Source organism: Pleurodeles waltl, chromosome 8, assembly GCF_031143425.1.
Source record: "Pleurodeles waltl isolate 20211129_DDA chromosome 8, aPleWal1.hap1.20221129, whole genome shotgun sequence".
Taxonomy (NCBI): Eukaryota; Metazoa; Chordata; class Amphibia; order Caudata; family Salamandridae; genus Pleurodeles; species Pleurodeles waltl.
This window is the reverse complement of record NC_090447.1, coordinates 1,250,911,240-1,250,936,155: the sequence shown is the minus strand read 5'-3', so window position 1 is coordinate 1,250,936,155 and position 24,916 is coordinate 1,250,911,240. Positions and strand designations below refer to the sequence as shown.

The window sequence follows — 24,916 nt, the reverse complement described above, 5'->3', positions numbered from 1 at the left end:
CTAATATATCACAGTATTGGCTGGAATTATAGACTTTTCTGGTTAAAACCAGTGACTGCGCGTTCCAACCTTTTGCCAAACTGGCCTTACTTAACACCACTTTAGATTGGCGAATATGGGTGAGTACAGCATCATTAGTGGCTAAAATCTGCATAATTAGGCAGTGGAGATCGGCATTATTGCCCAACTAAAACGAATGGACCTCGGAACTCCTCAGGCTACTTGACTACAAACCAGTCATTTAAAGGCAACAGGATCAAGTTTCTGTTTAATCGTATATGGGGATCCTTAATGGCATTTTGTGAAACATCAGGTGCATAGCTAATCTGATCACCTTTGCTCACATTCCCTTACTATCCCCCATTTTAATTTGTGTGCCCCTTTTATGCTTCTCCTCATACACTTCTTATTTTTTATCCACTTCCCTGTTGTCTGGCCATTAGGTTCTTTCATTATCAAGTACAGGTTATAAAAAAAAAAAAAAAAACGCTGAAGACATCATGTCGCTTAGGTGAATAGAAGATGTCTGAGTGGCTATATTTAAATGCACATGTGACCTATACTGTTGTGGAGATGAAGAATATACATGAGATCAATTTTTTTCTGAAAGGATTTCATGTAGTGCATAGTGTGATCAGATATGTTGTAGCTCACACCCATCGGACTCAATCTTTACTTGACTTCATGTGCAGATTTTGGTCTTGCTGGATGTTGTCATTTACTCTACATAGTCCAAGTTTGATATTGTACCTTCTCATGGAATTTTTACAACTTAATGAAGATAAAAATTGTTACAAAAATAAATTTACTGAATTAAATGACTGCACAAGGAACTGGAGTTTTTTTTTTCCATTGGCTGGATTTTTCATTTATCTTCAGTAAGATTTAAGATATATCATGGAATCTCTTTAGAGTAATTTATTTATGAAAGAGATTATTTTGCAAAATTAGCAACAATGAAGCAGAGTATTTGCATTTTTTTAATTTTTCCTTTTTTTTATTTTAATGTTCACTGCTTGTATGCAACAGCATTATTGTGTCTAAGGTAATTTCTTAAAACAGTAATAGGTTTGCAAAGGCTTGATAAGCATTACAAACCTAGGTAATTCCACTAAGCTTGCATTGTTATGATTTGCATTACCTGTGTGTGTGGCGGCAATGGGAATAGTATTAAAATTAGTCTGTTTACATGCAGTGATGCATAGGGGCAGTAGTTATTCCTATGCGGAGAGGGCTTAGGTTCATCTAGCCTCCAAATCTCTCTCTGAGAGGGAGGCTCGTGCCCCTTCCCCTTCAAAAATAAATATGTTCCCCAGGCCTGAACTGGCACAGGGGGGGGGGAGAGGATGCACTACCACCCATTTAAAAAAAAATATGGCCCCAGAAAATGGGGGGCCCGAGGGACTTTAAATGCTCAGGGAGGCGGGCGCACACTAGGCCTAATTGTGCACGGTATCTCTACCATGACCCCTTATATCCTTTTTATACTTTTTTCATTTTTTTTTTCTAGGACTCTAGACTGAGTCCCAACTTCTGGGTATCTCTACCATTACACCTTATATCTTTTTTTTTTTTTTTTATACTTTCTTTCATAGTTTTTTCTAGGACTCTAGACTGAGTCTCAACTTCTATAATGGCTGCTGCCCATCGTTGTTGAAGTGTGTTGACAGCCAATCAGATGACTTTACACTAATTCACAAAAAGCATGCTTTCTTTGCAAGTTTCTGCTTTCTGCCAAATTTGGTGTAGTGCTAGTCAACCGTCTTGGCTGTAGCTGTGTCTTAATTTTACTATGGAAAAATCAATGGAGTAAATGTTTTTTGGGTTACCGCCCCATTTTCTTGCCCTCATTTGGCAGATCACCCTAAAGCTTTACAGGAAGAACTTGAGGTAGAGAACATTTTTTTTTTAAAGTTTCGTGAAGGTTCGTCAAACAGCATCAACGTTCTAAGCAAACAAAAAATGTGTTTCCTATGAAAACACGTTCCTAGCTATAACTACCCATTGGCGACAGACACTGGTTTTTATGTATATATATAAAATATTTTCACAAAAATGTGCTGTAAGGGTCCATGTCAAAATGCCACGCATTGTAAATGTCAACACATTGGTATTACATGTGTGGTAATGGCACGCATTGCAAAGACATCCTTGCATGTATACTAAACGAATAATGTTGCGAACATGGATGGAAAATATCAACATTAAGGTGAATGCGTGACAATTTTCCAACCACGTTTTGTTTTCAATATAACTTGGTTTTCATAGAATTTTTTTTTTTGCCATGCCTGTCAGCATTACGCAGCAGCCATGGTCCTTTGGCCAAGTTCGACTTGACATTAGATGTACTTAAAGGCCCTCAATATCAGTCTTTGATAACAGAATAAAAGTCACATGTTCATCGAGAAATAAGTAAAGCAAAATTGCGCTATTTGATAATGCTTAATGGATACTTCTAGATTAAATCCACAGACGTGAGTGGAATAAGTTTAACATAGGCAAAGACTGATGTTTCATTTGGTGTAATACGTGCATTCTGTTCACTTTACACTGTTTAAAACCCTTAAAAGATCAAATATTTGTTGAGAGCAAAGAAACGGAGGACGGAAAAGACTGAATAATGCATGCAGGTTTCTTTTATTTTGCAACAGCTGGATTTTCTATGGAAACTTTGCACGTTGCAACGTTTCTTGCTCCGTGGGAGATGATTTAAGCTCCATTGCTCCCTCGAGGCCCAATTATTGATAATTTCCCAATGAAGTAAGATGGAAGAGAGGACTTGTGGGGCTGGCACGATAGCAACAAGATTAATTATTGACACGTTTGCAAAGGTAGGGCAATTTAATTGATGAAGTCGCTGTAGAGAGCTGGTTTTAGAGGAGTTAAAATCTAGGTACCCAGAATTCTGACTTCACATCATGTTGAAAACCTGTCTAACACGTGTATATCTATTTTCCATCTAATATCTTATCGCCAAACCGGTCAGTTTTGATGACACTCGGCCCAGGACAGGAAAGACATGATTCCTAGAAGGGCAGCAATGACATAGGCCAATTTTGCTGATCTAGTGGAATGTCACTGTGGCTCCACCAGATGTAAATAAGGGTTTGACTCAATTTTGTTAAACGCCGCATAAAAAAAATACCCTTTCAGATAGACAGGCAACTTGCTAAGCTTCCTAGATTCAATTTGCGGTTGGTATAACAAAAGTCTGCGTGGCTACTCTTGGTTCCCAAACAATCTTTATCAGTTCACTCGACAACAAAGCTGTGCTGACCCAGTCCTGGAAGAGTTTTGGTCGCCTCAAATTTGAAAGCATTTAGAACACAGAGCTAAGAAAAATCAGCCTCTTCCCTGTCTATTTAATATGCGTTAATAGTGGAGCTGATCAGCATTTTTAAAGAAAATATTAGGGCCATGTTGATAAACCACAGGAATAATGTTTTGCTAAATATTACCTAACGGAGTTTCTTTAGTAATCATTGTACACCTGGCCAGGTGAGCCTCAAAACATTACTTCTAGAGCGTCATCAAATGTTTGTACGGTCATTTGCAGAGCACAAGTTCTACATGGAGGAGCCATGTCTGTCCTGAGGAAGAACATTATTAGATGTACCTTAGGCAAACAGTGAGCATTAAGGTAAAGCCATATATTACTTGCTGTATGAACTCATTGATTGTCTGTTACTTCCTCACTAGTCACAGGAACAACATTTTAGAGGCGAACAGCCATGACAATAAACGTTTCTGTTGAAGGAGGTGGGTTTTTGTTTGGGGTTAATAACGCAGAGGAAATTCAATGAAGTTTATATGCTTATGAGTAACACTACCTGATTTGAATTTAGAGCGGAACCAAGATGTCCGTAGCGATTTCAAACACTAGAGCGGTGCAAACTCTTCTGTTCAACCATAATGGTGGGAGAGCCCCGCATTAAGCATCTCGCCTGCCTTTGCTTCAGAACAAGAACAGGTTCCAAGCTTTTTCTGTAGACTTGATATGATACGAAGTGCTGACCTAATACACTGATGGGGGAATAAAAACGGGACCCACAATATTAGACCCACTGTTTTTGTTGAATTATTAGCTGGATATTTATTCAAACATCTCCGTGGAATTAATATATCAAGATCTAGAGCCTGTTTTCTGTATTGGTACACCCCCCTCACTGACAGAATGTATTGTGGGATACACATGCCATGCAGATGGTGCATGCTCTAAACGTTTAAGTTAAATAGCTTCTTCTGGTGCAGGAATAGACTAATTTGCACTGAGTTTATCTCCTTATATAATGGTACACACGAACAAAAAAATGGAAATGTCTTCAATAAATAGAACACTGGTTCATTTGGAATTCATTCAAGCATGAATATTGTTTAGCAGAAAAATGTTTCATGCATTTACTTAATGTAGAAAAACAAAATTACTCTCTAGACAGTTGAGTGAGTTTAATTGGAACAGGAAACTAGAGCCAGTTGAATATAAATAATCAAAAGGAGACTATACACAATATAGACAAAATAGACAAGATGACGATTGTGCTCTGTCTCATAGTGAACAACACATAGAAGAGAATAGGAAATGGTTCTATTTACAGGCTGAACACTATCCAGTGTGTGTTTACTTATTTGCACACAGTTACAGTCCAAAATAATGTCAATTTATGTAAGCTCTAATGTATTTGTGTGACGGAATTCTGATCTTGTTTGTATTATTGTGATCTCGTCAGATATGTGGAACATTAAGTAGGGGAACTTAATCAAACTCCTCAGAGTAGGATTTAGGTAGTGTTGCTTGATTGGCTGCTTGTGTCACAGGAGTGAGAATGGCCACAAGGGTGAATACGTGGTCCAGTGGTACCGTTCTGCATAGCATAGGTGGTCCCGTCTTAATATTGGGAAGATTAGAGACATGACGCATATAGCGAACAACGATTGACTCATACGGTCATGGACTCACCTATCTGAGTGCCAGAGATTCATGGCACCTAGGGTGGAATAAGGGAAATTTATCCTTACTCGAGGATTCGGTGGCATGTCAAAATAGTGAAGGAATCATAAGGACTGTTGTATATTAACACAAAATCACTGTCAAGTGCTCAGTTGTTAGATGCAGCACTTACAAGCAGTGTCACGTGTGGAGAAGCAGGTCCTGTGAGCTTCATGGTGAGCACTGCCACACTTGTGATTAATTTGAGCTTATTGCTGCCGTGAGGATGTCACACGGTATGAATAGTCGAAGGAAGAGTTGGTCACTAGTGCTCCACTTGAAGAACTGTCCATCAGAGTCATTCATGTCAGGGGAGCAGTTCACCATCACCTTCTCCAGCCGGAATCCTCTGCATTCAGTGCGAGAATAAGGAATTTTAGGATGGCTGTCCCACATATTGTGAGGCTTGGAATACCACGTTGCTTCTGGTCACTTTGGGCCTCAAATGATTGAAAATCAATGTATTACTTAATCTAGTAATTGCATCATTAATATTACATAATTTGGGAGTACGGTATAACATTTCTAAAATTGTAATGGAAATAAAAAAATACTGCTTGTCTTGGGATTCCTTAGGAAATAGTTAATGCCTTACAAAGAAGGGAGTGATTGCAGTTATTCATGGCAATGTGTATTACATATCATTACATTACACAATTATTCATGACAGCGTATTTGCTATACCCTCACAGTAGGCTCATAGTCTATGTTGTGACACTTCGCATACTCTTATTTGAAGGTCATGTTTCAAGTCAAGTAGTTATTGTCCATTAAACGTTCATTTATCAGAAGAGGAGATCTAGCCTCTCCATTTTCAACAAAGGTACAAAAATAATAGGGGTAGTGGTTTAGAATTGTTTGCTCAAGCATTTTGAGCACAATATGGAGCTTGTTTGTGTAGGGAGTTTTCCACTCAAGGGAGATTTATAAAAGAGAGGTTTTAAATCTTTACTTGTGAATGGGCGAAGAAGACATAACCACAGATAGACCTATGTTATGTTCTTCGCCCTGGGGATGACTCAGAAATGTTTTCTTCCGTACGGGACGTAGTATGTTGAGTGGTCCTGAGGGAGGCTTTTATTTTAGATGCGCAGGGAATGTATAGTGATATAGTTGTGTATTTTCTCACGGAATATTCAAGGCTTTCTCGTGGATGCATTTGTTGGTGATGGCTCGGGTAGTGACGAGAATGTATTGATGTCAAGGATGAAGACCCCAATGTACTTCTCATCTACCAGTTCACCTGCAGCTTTTGGACCATCAGTAAAAAGGAAGTTTGATATTTAGGAACTCCAATGTAAAAATAATTTGTTTAATCAAATCATGAGTTAATGGTAGTTGTGGTTACTGATAGACCACGGAAAGTTGCCAAACTAAATACATTAAACATTGCCCTTTCCCGAAATATCGAAACGTTGATTTAGTAAATGAGTAACCAGGGAAAGCAAGAAACGGCAAGTGGTTGCTGAGCAAATACATCGGAAAAGGGTTCCAGAATGTGAACATATTTGACAGAAAAGTAGTATATTTTGGGTGCGCGTGCAGTGTTTGGAGCGTACATAGAAAAGTGGCTTTGGGATGTAGAACAAATATCTCAGGTGAAGATAGAGTGGAGAAAGGCTGTTGATGTGTGTTAGTACAATAGAGAGTGCTAGACAGGAAATGTTAGCCTGCTCAGAGAAATACATTGAGGACAAATAAGGGAGGGGATACCATGAATACAAGGGTCTTTGATAGTTACATCAAAGACAGGTTAAGGGAATTATGTGACATTTGTATGACGACCACTTCAGAAGAATACATAAAAATGTTGCACAGTTTAAAGCTTCGAGGGTTGACCGGGTAGTTGACTTTGTGCTTCAAGCTTCCTGAATGCAAATGGGTTGTTGTGACGCCTGTTAGCAACCTACGATCTATGGTTCCTTTCGGCTACCTGTGTATTAGTGCAGCCGCCAGGTCAATACTTCCAAAAATGCTGCTAGAACGGCCTCTCGTTTAAGTAGATAATTAATGCATAGTCTGGAATTTGTGAAAATATTTCAAGGCTTATGGACCGATGCAAATATTTTATTGTTATTCTATCTCAGCGTGACATATGCCCCTTATTACAATCAGTGGTGGCCCGTCCTTTAGGGCGGAGGGGCCACGCCCCCCACCTTTTGCCCCCCAAGAAGAGTGTCTGTCAGGCTGAACAAAGGTCAGCCTGACAGACACTCTTCATGTTCAGGTCAGGCAGCCAGGAGCAGACATGCGCGATTTGCGCAGACTCCTGGCTGCCTGAGCTGAACTTTGCTGGGCTGAGGAGATCACAGCTCCTATGGGTGTGACCTCCTCAGCCCAGCAAAGGTGCCTCGAGGCCCTCCCCTGGGTGACGAGGAAAGCGTCACCAATTGACACTCTCCCTGGGCGCTTCAGTTTAAGCCCTGAAGTGCCCAGGGCGAGTGTCAATCAATGACACTTCGTCACAGAGTGGGGTGGGGTCAGCAGTCTCACTGTCCCCATTCCACTCTGTGACGAGGCAGTTTGGGACTGCTGCCTTCCCTCATTGGCTGACCTTAGGTCAGCCAATGAGGGAAGGCAGCAGTCCCAACCCTCCTGGGACCTGGAGGCCGAAGGTAAGTGTGTGTGTGTATGTGTGTTATGTTTCAAGTTGAATGTTTGGTGCGTGCGTGCATGTTTGAATGGTATGAATGTTGTTAATGGATGTGCGTGTGTGAAAGAATGAGTGTGTGTGATGTTTTAAAATGAAAGTTTGGTGCGTGCGTGCATGTTTGAATGGTATGAGTGTTGTTAATGGATGTGCGTGCATGTATGTGTGTGAAAGAATGTGTGTGCGCGCCCCGCCCGCCCCCCTCCCTCCTATAGCTGCCGGCCGCCACTGATTACAATACTGACTTCTAAAAACAGAGCCTGGGCAAGCAGGTATAATAAGGAAAGCAATAGCCCTTACACCACAAATGTAATGGACTGTGTCAATGTGTGCCCCGTCTGGTCTAGACCTCCTTCTGTTCGTAGGTGTTGGAGAAGTGCTCTGAGGAGCTCTTCATTCCTGGTCGAGCACTCCCCATGCTAGTGACGGCATCCCCACTGCACCCCAGCGTGGCCGGATCACATGGTTCTCCTGCCTTGAGCCAGGGACCCCAGTGATGTTCTACACCCGCTGACGCAGACCATCTTTGGGCCTAAGGAGTTTTGTGGGGTAGCTATGAACTTCCTTACAGAGCAGCTGTGAGATTGTAGCTCTTAACAGAGTGCACAGGCTCAAATAGAGACTGCCTGCCCTATGAAGCAGCTTAAAGTGCTGTACAACGATCATGGCGCTAGAGGCAGGTCTGAGGTTGGTCCTAGGGACATCACTACCACCTGACCTAAAGCAACCATACGTGCAAGGCTGCCCCATCCGTTTCAATTGTCTTAAGTTTATGGAAGAGATGTATCTAAATCACCTTTCTGTGTACACAGATTTCAGATCACCTCAGCTTTAATGTTCATTCATGCTTATTTTTTTTGTTTTTAGATCCCACTTCATCCCGTCATAGACAGTCTGGTACATGACGTCATTAACTTGGCTTTCAAGCACTTTAAGTACAAAGAAGGGTAATGCAGCTTTTTTTCATTTCCAGTCGTTTGTTACTGCTTGTTCTGTGCTTTGCTGAGCAGGAAGATGTCTTATGAGCCGCATGTTTTTTTCCTTTTATTGTAGGTACCTCGGTCCCAACACTGGAAATATGCACATAGTAGCTGATTTGTATGCTGAAGTTATAGGTGTCTTAGCACAGTCAAAGTAAGTGGTTGTGTTGTGAGAATTGGTATGCTTTCCTGAGTCCTTATTTGCATCTTTGCTCCGGTGTGGGTCTCTCTGACCTTCGAACAGCTCTAGTTGTGCGCTAACTCTTTCATTGCTCAGGCAAATCGTTTTAGGCGATCACAAAAAGTCGGTCGCACGGTAAGCAGGAAGCTTCAGTCTAACTCCTATGGTACGTATTGCAAAGAACTGCAATCCTGCACTTTTCTTTAGAAGTATTTGCATGTGACGGAATGTAATGTTCACCCTCCGTTTTTTGTTTGTTTATTTAACTATAAACTGACCTGAAGCTTCATGTGTCAGTGGTGTGTCAAAGCAACCCTCAACACTGCTTTACCTAGTCCTGGCTGGCTTCCATCAAAGTAACTGCAGAATGTACTGTGGGTTTAGGACTCGAGGACCTTTTAAGTTCTGCAATGATATATATTGTTTTTTATGTGTAATCTTTTTTATGTTTGATAATAAAAAAAAAAGATCATGGGCCTACATTGAGATCTACAATGAGACTAGCTTGATGTCACAAAGTGAAAACAAACTGTCAAGTATAAGCATGAGTGGCTGTCCGAAAATCAACTCCATTAACAACAACAAAAATGATGGATTGTGTATAACTGGAAAACAGTAGCCAGAGTTGGACTGGCCTATAGGGCAATCAGGCAGGGCGTGGTCTGTCAGACCAGAGCGTGGGCCGGTATTTTAGCAGTTTATGGGCGGTTTTACAGCAAGGTGGGCCTGGTTTTACTGTTGATTTCTCTGATATTAGCACAAACATTGCCTGCAGCAAACACACACAAATGCATGCAGTCTCACATACCGTGCTAAATATTCATACAGCTGCCTTTACAGTTTGCAAGTGTGGGGCATTTTTTTCAGCTATGTGGTTTGCCAAAGGTGGGGGGGGGGGGGGGCACTTTTATTTCGGTGTCCTGCCTATTTTGTGTTCCACTTCGACCCTGACTGTAACACACGCTAGCAAATTCAATTCCATAAAAGTTAGGTAGAAATATAGGCAAAACTTTTGACAATGTAATACGGATTGAAACACCTTGAATCCAGAACTACTGTTCGATAATAATTTTTCACGTTTGGAAATAGTTGAAGAGTTTATTCAAACATAAGTGTGTTGTCATTTTAAGTTAAATATGATTGCAATTTTATTAACAGTTTTTTAGATGTTCTGTTTCTTAAACCTATTTTATGTTTACAAATGCTGAATTTCGTTAAAAAAAGCAAATGTTTGGTCAAAAACGTTGCCTTGATTTTATAGTCGAACGTTTAATATGCCATGCTTTGTGTTTTTTAAGGCCGCTTCTAAATGGTATGCGAGAAACATATTTCTATGATTTTTTGTAAAAAGTTGTTTCTTAATAATTCATGTTAATAAATTTGTAAATATTTTAAAAGTTTAAATTGTATTTAAGGTAAAGGTGGATAGGTGACTTTACTAGACTCTGAGTTACGTCCATCTTTCACACATGCCCGATTTACTTCTTAAAAAGGTTTAAAAATGCGTTAAAAGCAACTTTGAATGTTTAACTTTAACGTGCTTTCGACTCTTAAACCCTATTAGTTGGCACACAGAACATACTAGATCAACATATGAAGGGCTCCTTCATTGCCTTTGTGGTTTTAAGGTTGCTGGGCAGTTTGAGTTGGAGACCAGCACAGACTTTAAGATAGCAGAGCAGAAAGCACGAGGCCAGACACATCTCACACGGCTGCTCCAAAGAGAGTCACAATCTTATCTTCTAAGAGAAGACGTGAAGGCGGAAACGCCTCCCTCCCACTACACTGCCCTGCGATTTTACCTTCGTCTGCTCTTACGTCCGCCTCGTTATGTACACCTTGTTGCATGAAAGTTAATCATCTTGTCATATTCTTTTAATTCTTGTTTTAGGAGCAATACTTGCAAAATATATTAATAATGGAAACACCAGGCAACATTGGCACTAATGTCATATCAGGCAGGATGATCAATGATGACTCGCAGAGTATCAATTGAGAGAGAGAGAGTCTCTCTCTCTCTCGTACAAATAGATATTTCCACACACAGCCATATTGCCACTGTCCGATATACACATGCCGGCAAGCCCACACATACGGCGGATACACTCACAGGTACATACGGCAACACTTTAACGCTTTTCTGCACTCCAAGCTAAAATAAAGTGCATGCCCGCAGGCAAGCTCCCAGGATGCAAGGACATTTTTGGCTTTTTTGATGTAATTTTGCACTGCAGCTACACGGGGCCCTAATAGTACAGCTTTGCTTATGTAAACCAGGGTTTGTGCTCCCATAAATACTTACGGGAGCACCAACCCTGGTTATATGTGCACAGGCAGACCCCCTCCACTCCATCAGTCCCCACTCTTCAGTGATGCCTCAAGTTGCTCTACTGAAGCTTTATACTAGTATGGAAACCAAGGCTGCAACCCAAGTTTAAGGGATCTAAAGCACGAGCATGAATGCACTTACTGCTGGCGATGGGACAGTCTCTTGTGAGTCCTGGGGATATAAGCAAAGCAGGAGATGAGTGCTGGAGAATAGAGATTAGTAGGGTGAGCCATGCTTCCATGGCATTGGAGCAGAGTGCTGGGGATCGGGGGCAGAGGGTCACTTATGTGGCCTTTGTGTTTTGGGTGTGTGAGTGCTGTGAACTGGGAATCAGTTGCTGTCTGCAAGTGGTCACGGGCAGAATTTCCATGGGGAAGGAGTTTGGGTGATCTGTACTGCTTTCATTGATAAAGGGCTGCATTTCAGGGTGATTGGGAAAAGTGTCCCTCTAATTTGAGAACAAGCAACCTACTTTTTGACTTGGGGGATTTTTAAAACTCATGGTTCCATTCTGAAAGTGACATTCCTAACTAAACATGCAGTTAATGATTAATATTGTACCACCCTGTTCCATTAGTGGCTAATGAGGTGGCATAATTATTCAATGTTACAAGGAAGACTCTGCCTTGCATTGGATGCCAGTGAATGCGTGCTATTCATTTCTGTGCTGCAGAATCCGCCAGATATTGTTGGTAAAGGGATAGGCCACAAAAACCCAGCATAGGCCAAATTCAGATATCAAAAAGTGAAGAAAAAAAACGAGGCTATAGAAAAATAGTAATGATGATAGGCGCTACTATTACTCATCTCAGTTGCACTCAGTTGAACCGCCTCAGAAGGATAGAAGGCTGTCTCCCTTGTTGGCATTTGCACTTGTGAGATGCAGATCACCGCAGCGAGGGTTCATTACACTGAGCCTTTCCAAACACAGTGCTCAAGTTTTACCGTCTTTCTTGCTCCATAATTACTGAGTTAGGTGAACATAAATTTACTCAGAAATGTCTTTGTCTAGTTGCGTTGCAAGTTTTGTCTGAGGACCATGTCTGTAATTCCACAGGTTTCCAGCGGTGAAGAAGAAATTTATAGCAGAGTTAAAAGAACTGCGACACAAGGAGCAGAACCCCTACGTGGTCCAGAGCGTGATCAGCCTCATAATGGGGATGAAATTCTTCCGTGTGAAGATGTATCCTGTCGAGGATTTTGAAGCCTCCCTTCTGTTTATGCAGGTAATTTCCCTCAATATAACGTCCGAGTAAAATCCGTGTTTGCCACCACCTTGGATCAGTCCTAAATGTTCTGCCCAATTCTGTACTTGCAAATTATTGGACTATTTGAAACCGGTTTCAAGCCCGCTGGTGCTTATTCTGATGTTTGATTTTCTAAAGTGTGGAGAGCGTGCTCATACTGTCCATGTTTAATTGACATAAACTTCAAGTGATATTCATTTCCCTCATGCCTAGACCCCTGCAGCACAGCCGGCGTGTCTGTAGCCTTTTTCAAACTCTACTGAGCCATGGGCGGCTTCTTTTCTAAAATGTGCTGTGTTTTATCAGTGCTGCTCTTGTTTCAGCTCTCTTCCTGATTCTAGATGCCAATCAGCTCCAGTCCCCGTCTACCTCATCCATCAAACACTCTTCAGAATGATTTCTTAGGTCTGAGCTTTGACAGAGCAGTAAACAATATAAACAGAATGGGCTTAAGGTCCTGCCCTTTCAGCTATTGGCTTTTTTCAACCATCCTCTTTAAACCATTGGCTATTGACTATCCCAAATATTTCATGGTTCAACCTTCTGGAGTACCGATTTTTCACCTAAAGGCATTGGCTGTCTGGACGTCTTGTCTGCTTCCATTCAAGTGCCTCCATTGACTGCATGAAGGGCTGCTTTACAACTATAGCCCTCTCAGTGCACTCCTGCTGGCTCCCTCTCAGGTGCCTAGCTTTAATGTGGTAACGCTGTCTGACTTATCACATTAAGCCAGACCTATTGGATTTGCCAATGTTTGTTTCCAAATACTTGTCTGCAAATGGCCATGGGGTCAGAAATCTGATAAGAACTTTCAGTAGCCTGCCTATCGATATCCAGCCCACCTCTGATCTAATGATCTTCCATGCCGCTCAAGACACATCCTTTTACTGCAGAATGGAGACTTCAACCCTTACAATGTCAGTGCATTTCCTGCATCATTGTTGATGTGTTCCCAGAACCTCACTCTTCCACCCTTGATAATCAAAATATTCACCTGCAGAGCTGAAAGGTTGAGGAAGGGCAAGCAAGGGCATGCTGGCTGCATTCCTTTTCATGTCCTGAAGAGCTCTGAGGATAATGGGAGGCTGAGGCATCAGGTGTGAGGAAAGAAGCGCTCCGACCGGTGCAGAGGGGCAAGCCCTGGCACTCCTACCTCAAGGGTTGCCAGAGCTCAAGGCCTGATGCTTCGTTGTTAAAACGTTTGCACAGAGGAAGCCCCAGCTGAAACAAGCAAGGGCAATGTCAAAGATCTTGCCTTGGCAAGTCTGCAATGTTTTGTCTATTTCTTTGTTTTTTAAACATATGAAATAGACATTAAAACGTGAAAGTAATACATAATGTTTGTAAGATCAGAAAGTAAAAGAAATGGCAAAGTAAGTTTAAAAACATGAAGTGAAAGCCGAATTTTGCCTCCCAGCCCTGTCCCTAAGTGGACTACTAGGCAGATGTGCACAAAGAAGGATGCTGTCACTCACAGTGGAGGGAATAAATGGACAACGAGGGAAGACTGATATCCACACTATAATGTATATATTTATATGTAGACACACAGAAATGTAATTTGTACTTTTTTATGATTTATTTGTGTGTGTGATTTAATCCCCTACAAGCTATAGCACTCAAATTCTGAAATGCATATGTTGTTAGTTTATTTTTTATCGCACACAAAGGCTGGGCCGGGAGGCTGTACCCCACTCGAATGCTTATAGCTGGGAATTGAAATGCAAGCCGTACAGTTCGGCTGCTGGTAGCAGTGCCAGGTGGGCTGGGTAGGACTAAAGAGTCCTGACATCTAGAAGCACAGACTGTGTTCATGGTTTTCTCACAGCTAAAGAGGTCCATTGGCATAACCCTCTACAGAAGACTCAAAACCTTAATATATGGTTGTTCCTTGACTGTGGGCATTATACTACTTTCAGAGCGAGAGAACTGTCTGGTCCGTTGTTTTCCAGAGATTTTTCTAAGCCGGAAATGCCACACCCGTCATTGAAGGCTGAGAAGTATTTTGCCCTGTCCTGAGGGCAAAATAAAGGCTTCGAGGATGGGTGACCTTGGCTCAGCATGTATGGCCAGCATTTACACACCCTGCTTTAATTTGGATACGTTTTTTAGGGAGCCAGAACACTGCCCACTCCCTACACCTTCAGAAAGAAATGCCCCCCCCATAACCCCCTACAATCCCATTATATTACATCTAAAGCCACACGTAACATGCCAATTCTTTCCCTCAAATTCATCCTCTTTGAGTGCATGTAAGGATCTAAGTATGTCACTTCTTGCGATCTTAACAGAATCTTTCTGAATAAGGCTTTCATTATGAGCTTGTCAGAGTTATCAGCCAGGGAACGTTCTATTAACGTAAGTTTCAGCATTAACCTGGGTGGTTTTACTGCCTGATTTCAACAGCCAGAGATCAGGATAGTGAATTATGTGGGTTTCCATTTCTCCGAATGGTATAACCATACGCATTTCCCCTTTCTGACCTGTTTGTCAAGCCACATTCCTACAGATGATTGATTGATGGATGGATTTGCACGGGGAAAAACCCAAGTCGGTGAGCAATTTGCGCCCGACTCAAAATGTGAAAATTAGGGCAACCGATGTTCACCTCGTATTCCACATTTGCCAGGGGATTTAGAGCTTGCATATGTAAGTAAGGGACTTATAACGTGCCTTCAGATTTCTAGGGGCCACGTGCGTTTAACTTGACATATAAGTGCACAGTTTCAGGCTCTTTTGCAGTCTGTAACCTGACAACTGGATTCCCCATTGCTACACTAGCATGTAGAGGCAATTAGATTTGCAGCACGTGCTATCCAAAGCCAAATAAGCATAGGTCATTGCCATAATACAACTGGTGGAAGATTGAAACACATGCTCTTTGAAGGTTAAAGCAGGCAGATTCATCTTAGTACCCTTGAAGGTGCAGGTTCTGAGGCGAACCCAAGGTTCCTGGAGTTTGAGGGTCATTCTAGATGCTAACTTAAGTACATGCCACATTGTGTTTTCATTTCAGAATCTTCAATAGACTTTGTGTAAATTGCACTTTGTTTAAGAAGCTGACCTGAAATTTTAGTTTGATGCACTCAATTTGCAAATGTGTTGGGCTATGAAAAATATCCGTGAGAAAGATCAGCTAAGTAAAACTTTGAGATCAACGTTATGTGATGCATAAGTACACCAGCAGAAGATACATTAGATCTAAAGATGTCATGTTTGCTCTTAGTGTTATTTTATTCTACTTCATGACTGACTCTAACTGGTTATTTTATTTTTGTCTTCCAGGATTGTGCTCATTACTTCTTAGAAGTTAAAGACAAAGATATCAAGCATGCTTTGGCTGGCCTCTTTGTGGAAATCCTCGTTCCTGTAGCTGCTGTATGTGTGTGATTTGTTTCTATAGCACTAGTTAGATTAAGCACTAACCCTAACTACAGTAGTGAAAACACTCACGATGTCTCCTTCTGGTTTTAGGCTGTCAAAAACGAAGTGAATGTTCCATGTCTCAGGAATTTTGTTGAAAGCCTGTACGACACAACACTTGAGCTTTCTTCGCGAAAGAAGCACTCGCTGGTCAGTGGTTAAAAGGTTTATGATGAATCTCTTTTATAATTATTTATAAATAGGAGACGCAGAGCATGCTCTCCATGGCTCTGCTAGATGCTGTATGTCATGCAGTTACTCATTAACCTCTCCTTAACCTTGCTGCAAGAATGCCCTCTAACTCCTGTCTGCCCGTTAACCTTTTGCTGCAACTCATAAGAGGGGGCATCCATTTAATGATGTCTCCATAGATTTCAAAACCCAAGGAGACAACATAAAAAATGAACATCCTGGAATGCCCATTGTTGGTGATTGTTAGTGATACGTGACTGGTGGTACACGCAACTGATTTATTTTCTCTTCACTTGATGTCCTGTTTGAATGATCTTGTGAACGTTCAAGGGGAAGGCCAGAATACTTGTTTGAAAATACTACGCAGGCATATTATACTGACATTTGCTGGTTCCATGGATAATCCAACGCCGTTCCATCTGGGCTGTGAACAGCTCTGTGACAATGTAGGCAATACTCATCTATTGTACTTAACAACATGGGCCCTCCATGTGCGCGTGCCAGTAATCCTGACGGGGCTGGTAAAAGGAATTACTGGCTCCATCTGGATTGCAGGACCCACTCAACTCCGAGTGTTCTGATGTTTTTCACCCAAACCTTTAGCGTTTTGTGTATTATTCCCTAAAAACATGTAAAAGTAAGTAATTCTGTCCCACAGGATTTACCAGTGCACACAGGAGGAGGGTTCAGGGCAGAGGAGGAAATTACCTAGCCATTTTCAACTCACTCATCATGGATGGATCCCTTAGGACTGGAAGAGATTGTTCAATTTGGTAGCGTATACTTACCTTTCTCATTACCCTGAACACCCTCATCTATACTGTGCAATAACCGCAGTCCATCCTGAGCAATAACCTCAGTTTGGTACTAATCATACTCCTCATACTTTTCTGTACACTGTCCACCATCCTGAACAATAAGCACAGTCCATAATGGGCAGTAACCCCTGTCTTATAAGTAAACTCTTTCAAGTATTCTACACACTGTCCTTACTGGGCAATAGCCCCAGGTTGGAAGATTTTTCACAGTTCCCTGTACACCTCCACCATACCAAGCGATAGCTTCTATTTAGCGGGCTGTTAGATGGGCAGAGGATATTGACAGAGAATTGTCAGATTTCAATCAAATCAACAACGCAACCCATATATTGTACATTAGCTCTGAATTTAAACACTATTCTTTGCTGTTTTTTGCTATTTACTAACTTTACTATAATATCTTGTGATTCCCTGGTTGCATGATCACAGTGATGGTCATAACAATGGCTGTTTACCTAGTTAGATGGAAGTGTGCTCTAGAGAAGGGAGATAGGTTCATACACAGAAGGATCAAACTAAAAAGGTTTTTGCTAACCCTACGTCCTTTGAAGAGCAATATGGAGAATTGGTAAAATGCTACCATTGCTCATAAACGCTTTCTGGACTTAATTGCTATGAAAAATTGTAGCTCTCCCCTTTTAAAGTTTTTATATTGATGGTCTTTTCCCTGCGATCTCCAGTATAAAAATATAGTGGCCTATTCCAATCTTCCTAGTTCCCCTGAGGACGTTTTTCTGCAATCTGGCAAAAACTCAAGTTTCATGGCCGTTCCATACATTTCACAGTTACCTGGGTATACTCCTTCAATCTGTAGTCAGTGCACCTGTAGACCACTAAAGCATGGTGCCATGCCCTATCTTCCATACTGCTCACCAAACGTAAGATAAACCGGGCGTGCGATAGTGATGGCTGAGCTATACTACTGTAACACTGTCTCGATAGGACTTCAGAACAAAACATCATTGACTATCGGAGATAACAAAATCAGACAATCTGTGCCTTCAACTTTCAGAAACATGATCACATGAAACCAACCCTGAATGTACTCCACATGTTCCCGTTCGAGCCAAGGATTAAACTCAAAGCTGTTTGCACCATAAACATGGTATACTGAAACAAAGACCCTAGCTATAGAAGCTGTGATCAGCTGTTCTTTAGCTAATTCATGACCAAACCTTTTAGACGACAGAAATTTAGAGGCAGTTCATTCGGCATTCAGTGCCTCGAACTCCGGAATGCCTTACACTCCACCTTAAGAGCCCATTTGGGCTACATAAAAAGCCTGAAAACTGAACTGTTTACTGAATGCAGGTTAGGACAAGTGTAGCAAATGAAGAATATTGGATAGGACCTACACTTCACTTTTAGTTGAACACTATTTTTTCTCAACTCTGGTGGTATTCCCAAGACGTTACCACTTTTCACGCTAGTGGCCGTAAGCTGACATATGGTAGTCTACAAAACTCATACATCAACAAATGGTCATGTTCTTTGTGAGGGCTACCGTGTAAATGATTCATTATCTTGTGCTGGCTCCCCATCTACTCTTCTTCCTTGAATCTAGTGTTTTCGTTCCAGCACTGATGTGAGCTGCAACCAGCATTTCTGTTCAGTGTGCTATATAAACAAACAAACAAAGAGTTTCCCGGTAAAAGAGAGTGTCCAGGTAAAATGTCTGACCTGCATTCCAATTTTCCAATCACAATGACAGAGACCGAGCATGTCCACTTAATTTCACATATAAATCCAAAAGGTGCTTGAGTAGAAAGTGATTCTTCAACCATTCGTTTCATTAAAAAGAGGAGGCCATTAATACACCCTTTGCCTGGATATTCAGCATTTCAAATAATAATGTGTGGTATGACTACTAATGTTCTGCGAGGTTGCTGATTGAAATAATAGTCTCCGTCAGGTTTATTATTATTTATTTTTTTGGTGGGGGGAGCCTACGGTTAGCCTTTACTTATGATTTCTTCCTTTTTTTCGAGGGAGTCCCTTCCCATTTGTTGGTGTGATTGTTTGTAAAATATTTAGTTGACTGCATAATAGGAAGTTATATCCATCAGGGTTTGAGTGAAGAAAATGAAGTTCCCTTAGCCCCCTTCCCCACCTGTTTTTCCGTTTATTGTATCTTTTAAAGAAGATTTAATTCCTTCATGGATGGAAACCAAAAGAAATAGTTTAGGATAGGAAATGAGTTGTTTCTTAGTTTTTTTTTCATTTTGCACTGTCACTTCAAAATGGAGGGGCAGACTGACACCACCCGTCCGTGAGCAAGACTCAGTGCGAGTCGAAACGCGTTGGGTTTGTGGCGATATGCCATATCTTTTGTATTGAGGATAAAATAAATACCTGACAAGAACGCACTGAAGTTGGGTGTACAGCATTTTCTTTTTTTCTAGAGGGCGAGGTGAAAGTATAATGACAGCGGGTATCCGTTCCCGCACGCCGAGGCCAACCTGCGAGGGTTATGATCTCCCGACAACAGAAATTAAGTATTGTAAAAATATATATTTGTAGTGCCTCACAAAGAGCCTCAAAGAATTGCTGCAAAGAAAGATACGTGGACCTATGTGTTGCAAGATGCAGGGTTAATTTTTTCCCCTATGCCGCTGCTGTCATGGAGCAACTGTCAGCAGCTGTGGAGATGGGGCACTATGACAGGAGGAGGGGATGGGAGAAGGGGTGCCGGGGTTGGGATCAGCTGGAGACAAATACAGTTGGAGCACTGGACGCATTTCCCCCCTCTGCAGGCCCCAGTGTCCTATCAATGCTTTTAATAGGGAACAATGTGTAAAATCTACAGGTACCCACTTAGGTATCTACCTTTACAAGTTGGCATTCTCTCTTACTTGATTCAGTGCTCTATCCTTCAACATAATTTACCTTTGCTTCATGTTTCCTTGGCTATCTTTTGGAAACTCTGGAAAATGCTTGAAACAGGAAAGGAAGCTATCCAAAATATGTCTTGTTTTCATCCATAGATTACAACACTCAGGCACAATTCTGACATTTATGTCTTTTCTGACACTTGTGTCTTTTTTGTTGATTTTCGGGGTGGGTTTTATAGGGACATGGAGGGTAAGCATGAGACATGTAATTCCTCGGATTTCATCGCCTTTTTAGGTCGAGCATTCGAGACCTCTTGCATATACTTTAGTATATACTTCTTTGTGGACTCTCTGCTTTTTCATTGGTTTGTTTGTGTCCTTAAAAAATCTTTGCTTGCTAGTGGTCAGTCTTCCCTCTTTGTCCCAGCTTTTCCTCAGTTGTACACTCCACTGGAGCATGGCCCCAATAGTAGTACCCTTCCACTTGTTCAACTGTAGCATGTGCTTAGGGACTACTTTTTTCTTAGGCTAAGAGCATTTGGCCAGAGCGCTGGATGTTTTCAGTGGCTCCAGTCCCTTTCTGTTAACAGGGCTCTAAATCATGTTCTTCTCTGGCTACATGTGCTGTGCATTCAAAGACTGATGTCAAATGTTAGAGGCTGTTTTATGAGGGCACCTGTTTCCACTCCCTGCCATTGCGTAAAGACAATTGTGATCACAGCTGTGCTTACATCGATTTCCTTACACACTTGATTTTGCATCTAACCTTTTTTCGTGTTGCCTGCCCAAGTGTACTAGTCTCTTGTGTACGTATAAAGCTTGTTCTTACCCAGATGTAGTTTTGTTTTATAGCATGTGTGGCACACAACGCTGGTATCACACTGCACCGTGTTGGTGTGTGTTGTTGGCAGAATGCTGTTCACTTTGAGCCCATTTTGGAATTGTTTCACAGTCATGTATGATAACTGCACCTCACTGGCCATCTTGGTATGGGGCATATCACTTGGCAATGTGAGGGATAATTAAGTGTGAGAGACGCACATACTTAAAAAGTTACCCTGACAGCTAAAAACGACTCTCTAGGTCATTTTATTGTGTTTGGAGGTGATCTTTTATGCCTAGTATCTTATTTCTTTTACTTTCTCTGGCAAGCTGTTGTCCGCTCTGTGATCTCGTGGATCAGCAAGAGGTAACGGGCCTCAATAGACTGAAAGGGAATAAGATATTTTCTAGATAGTGTATTTTACAGTCATCCGTCATATAATTGCCATTAAAAGGTGTCAAATTATGCGGCAGGTTGACCAGTTTGTGGCAAGAAAAGTCCTGTTCTGCATTTGCAACGCCAATTGCTCTAACTCAAGCAAATATGAGACCTATTGCATTGCAAATGCTTGTTTGTTTAAGATGGTGAAATCAATTTACCAGTCCTCTTCCCTTTCCATGATTAATTTGCATGCTTTTCCTTGTAATGCACATGTGCCTACAGATTGCGAGACCTCTCGTCTAGAAAGGCAGCTTTTCCTATTGTAGCAGTGGCATAACAAAGAACCCCGCAGCCCCCGTAGTCCGAGGGGGAGAGCTCCAGGGAGACGCACTGTGTACGGGGGGCAGGCCTCTGACTGGGTCCAGGGAGAAGGGGGGGGCTACAGCTACTTTGCAGGTGGGACTCTAAGTTTTGTTACGCCAATGTATTGTAGTGCTGGTTTACAGATCCTGTCAAGTGCCACATTACCACGTTCCAGATGGTATAACATTACCATCATCTTACCTACGTGCCCATGTGTGAAGCACACTTGTATAAGTCCAGGGCACTGGTTTGTTTGCATTATGGAAACCTGGATACTATTGACCCTTTTTGACGAATTCACCTTAACTATTTTCAAAGAGGGAGACTGTGGGTCTTGCTACTGATGTTCCTTTCAAACCCAGGTCAGAAGGCTTGTTATCACACCGGGGGGTTGTGACAATGAACACATAGGACAAGGCTGGTAATGATGCATCACATCGACAGCATTGCCACTGCTTCGCTTGCTCGCCTTCCCGTATTATTCTCAGGGTAGCTCGTGAGATCCCTGGTGTATGTGCGTTTTCTGAGATCTCGGTGGCCGCTTACTAAGAATTGCACGGCTCTGGACATTTCTCAAGGGGGGAGATATTATTTTCAAGCAAAGGAAGCCCATTGGTGCATTTTCAGCTCCAAACATTTGCCTATGAGCCAACTTGCATTTCCTGTTGATGTAATGCTTTGCTTTCAATTAGCTTTCTTTTCTGTATCGAAAGTTGTCTAGCTTGTCCAGCAACATGAAGCAGGGAGGTCCTAAGTATTTATCTGCTGAGTGAATTTATAGGTGTTAAAGCTACGTATAGTGCCAACAGATAGAAAATAAAACAGAATCTACAACTCTGGTGCCTCTTAAACCACGTCACCTTTGCTAGAAAGATGCATCATGAAACCACTGTTGCAGCAATAGAATTTTAAAGTGGGAAATCAGTTCTGAACTCTGCCACAGAGTATGCGAGAATTTGTATGCTACACTGGCTGATGATATTCATGGTTAATATTTATTCACTGGCCCGCAGATCATAAAACCACAGACTTCTTTGGGTCACTACTTTGTCTCAACAAAACAAGAATTAGCAATATCTTCCTGGCGAGCTTTTGAGCATTTCCTGAATAATGGGTAGCTTGACAATTAGCTTTTCACGTGTAAAGTCGATGACAGAATACACAACTGTTATGAAATCGGCGGCAGATGGTAAAATCATATGTTGTCAAATCCTCAAATCTTTCAGCAATTTCATAAATATAAGGAATCGAATGTGAATCTGTCATTATTTAGGGACAGTGAACAAATAAAAACCGTTTTGCTATAGTGCTTATTCATTTCTAACATGTCTTTGGTGACAGTCTTCTATGTTGAACAGGGAGATTCCCACAGCGTTAAAAAATAGAGCCGGCCTGTGGGTCTAGAACGAATAGATGCTGGGATCTGGAGGGAGGGAGCCTTGGAAGCATGTGGCAGACCAGGGAAATGGAGAGGAACCAAAACACAATGGGCGAGAATCAGGTGATGGTAGAAACAACCTGGGGACACGGACAGGAAAGAAGTCACAGTAGATGTGATCCCTTTTCGTGAACATGGGCTTAGCAGTATGTTTTTCTTTGCTTCTGTAATGCTCCGTTTCTCATAAAATATTATGTTTATTTGCTTTCACATTCTCGTCCTAAGTTATGTAGCCCCGTTCTGTCAGGGGCCTGGTGCGCGCTGTACAATAAATGAATATTGAGAACGGTTTATTGAGTTGGCTGCTGTTGGAATTGACCCACTGGAGACTGTCTTTAAAAGAGAGTATAAACGAGGAAACCGGCAGCAGCAAACTCTCTGAAATTCACCTATTGTCACTTTCCAGCAGTGGCTTGAGGGGCAGTTTAACACCTGCCATTAGTTTTATTTTTAATTAGTCACATGCATATTGTGTAAAGAAGTGGCTCCCTCCAAACTTCTAATTACCCAGACATTCATTTAACCCATACCTGCAAACAATAAACATCATGGCATATAGATTCATTACATATTGGTTTCCTGTGTATGAAATAAATATTAAACTTAATCTTCTGTCAAAAAGAACCATACATTTAGACTAACATACCGATTTCCTCATAGAAGCCTCTTATACTTTGATACTTCATGTTATGTGTGATCTCTTTGGAAACGTGAACAGATTTTTGCTTTTGAGGCACAGACCCCTCTGTTTTCAGCAACAGGGCCCTGTAGAGTGATAGTTTATTGTGCTTCGTACATCAGCCTATACATAATGTCCTACTGACGGAAGAAACATGAGTAAGTATTGTTACTGATAGCTGGAAAAAATTAAATGTTGACATTAACAACAAAAAAAAACAGATGTGTGGATTTTTTTATTGTAAAATATCAGCAATGTTTATGATACGTACAATGAATAGGATACTTGGAATTACAAGGGTTTATTTGTCTTGAATTAACAGTCATTTGCGTTTTTTTCCTGTTTTTGTTTTTTAATTGAGTGGTGTTTGTAAATCTCTTTGCTTCCCTCTTACTGTTAATTGTTTGAGACAGTGATGTGCTACAGCGACGTCTGTCAAACCATCTCAACATAACTGGAACGGTAGAGACACCAGTGAACGTGTCACTCTTCAGCTTGTCAGACTAACATATAATTATAGGTTACATCAGATCATCGTGCAGTTTTCATTTGAAGTGTGATAAATGGCATGCATGCCTTTTCAACTAAACTTTCCACTTCCCCTTCCATGGAAACACCCCCAAAGTATTCAGATGAACTGTTACCCGAAGTGTTGATCCAGAGTTTGCCTCTCTTCTCTTTCCTTGTTAGGCGCTGTACCCGCTGGTGACCTGTCTGCTCTGTGTCAGCCAGAAGCAGTTTTTCCTAAACAGATGGCATATTTTTCTCAACAACTGCTTATCCAATCTCAAAGTAAGTACATTAGTTTGTAACATTACACTGACCTACCTCCTACCCGCTTTAGTTTTGTTTGGTCAGTGTACCAGTAAATATCCTGCCGACTCTGCAATTTCTCAAACTTGACAATTTAAGGATTCATAAAATGCGTTCATCCTGCACTAGCAGCCTTTGGAAGACTGTTCGCTGAGTCAATGGCTGCCCATCCTCCCTGTTTGTGGTAGTTTTTAAACATGCAAAGAATGATGGGAGGAAAGCTTGCAATAATTCTAACCACTGGCAATTGGTTGGGGTAGCATTCCAACCCATCGTTCTTTTGCCCACTATGCCACCTCAGTTTGGTCCCAGCTATGTTCCTATTGAGGCTGGGTCAAGACTGATTTGCATATTGTCATGTCCAGACAGATGTCGCATGATGGGCCAAAGAATGAGGAGATCGAATGCTACCCCAACTGATTTCCAGTGATTGGACTTATTGCAAACATTTTTCCCATCACTTTCTGTGCTTTTGGTGTACCGTACTAAGTGGCAAGGTTATGGCCAGAAGTGGGTCCTGTTCTCACTGTGCCCTTGCCACCAAGCTACACCCACTTGACGATCCCCAATCAGGGAAAAATCAGTCTTGGATTGCTGGTGTTCCGGTTCAGGGAGAACCTGGCCTGGCAGGTCGACCTGGGCTGTTCCCATTGGCGCAAGGTGAAGACTGATTTGCAAAGGACTGGGCCAAAGTGAAGTGGCATGGTGGGGATAGAATGCTACTCAAGTGATGGCCAGTGGTTATACCTATTGGAAGCGTTCTTCACATCATTTTTTGCTT

General features: G+C 41.6%; 1 protein-coding gene across 6 annotated transcripts in view; it reads left to right on the top strand.

Annotated features, from left to right (window-relative positions):
* The window catches only part of FRY (FRY microtubule binding protein), a 598,740-nt gene that overhangs the window by 305,602 nt on the left and 268,222 nt on the right, over positions 1–24,916 (top strand). For all 6 annotated transcript variants that reach the window (XM_069205570.1, XM_069205567.1, XM_069205566.1 and 3 more), the window contains exons 6-11: positions 8,505–8,584; positions 8,691–8,771; positions 12,185–12,353; positions 15,660–15,752; positions 15,849–15,947; positions 24,013–24,114. In XM_069205570.1, coding sequence (XP_069061671.1) covers positions 8,505–8,584; positions 8,691–8,771; positions 12,185–12,353; positions 15,660–15,752; positions 15,849–15,947; positions 24,013–24,114 — 624 coding nt within the window. The remainder of the gene's footprint in view (positions 1–8,504; positions 8,585–8,690; positions 8,772–12,184; positions 12,354–15,659; positions 15,753–15,848; positions 15,948–24,012; positions 24,115–24,916) is intronic.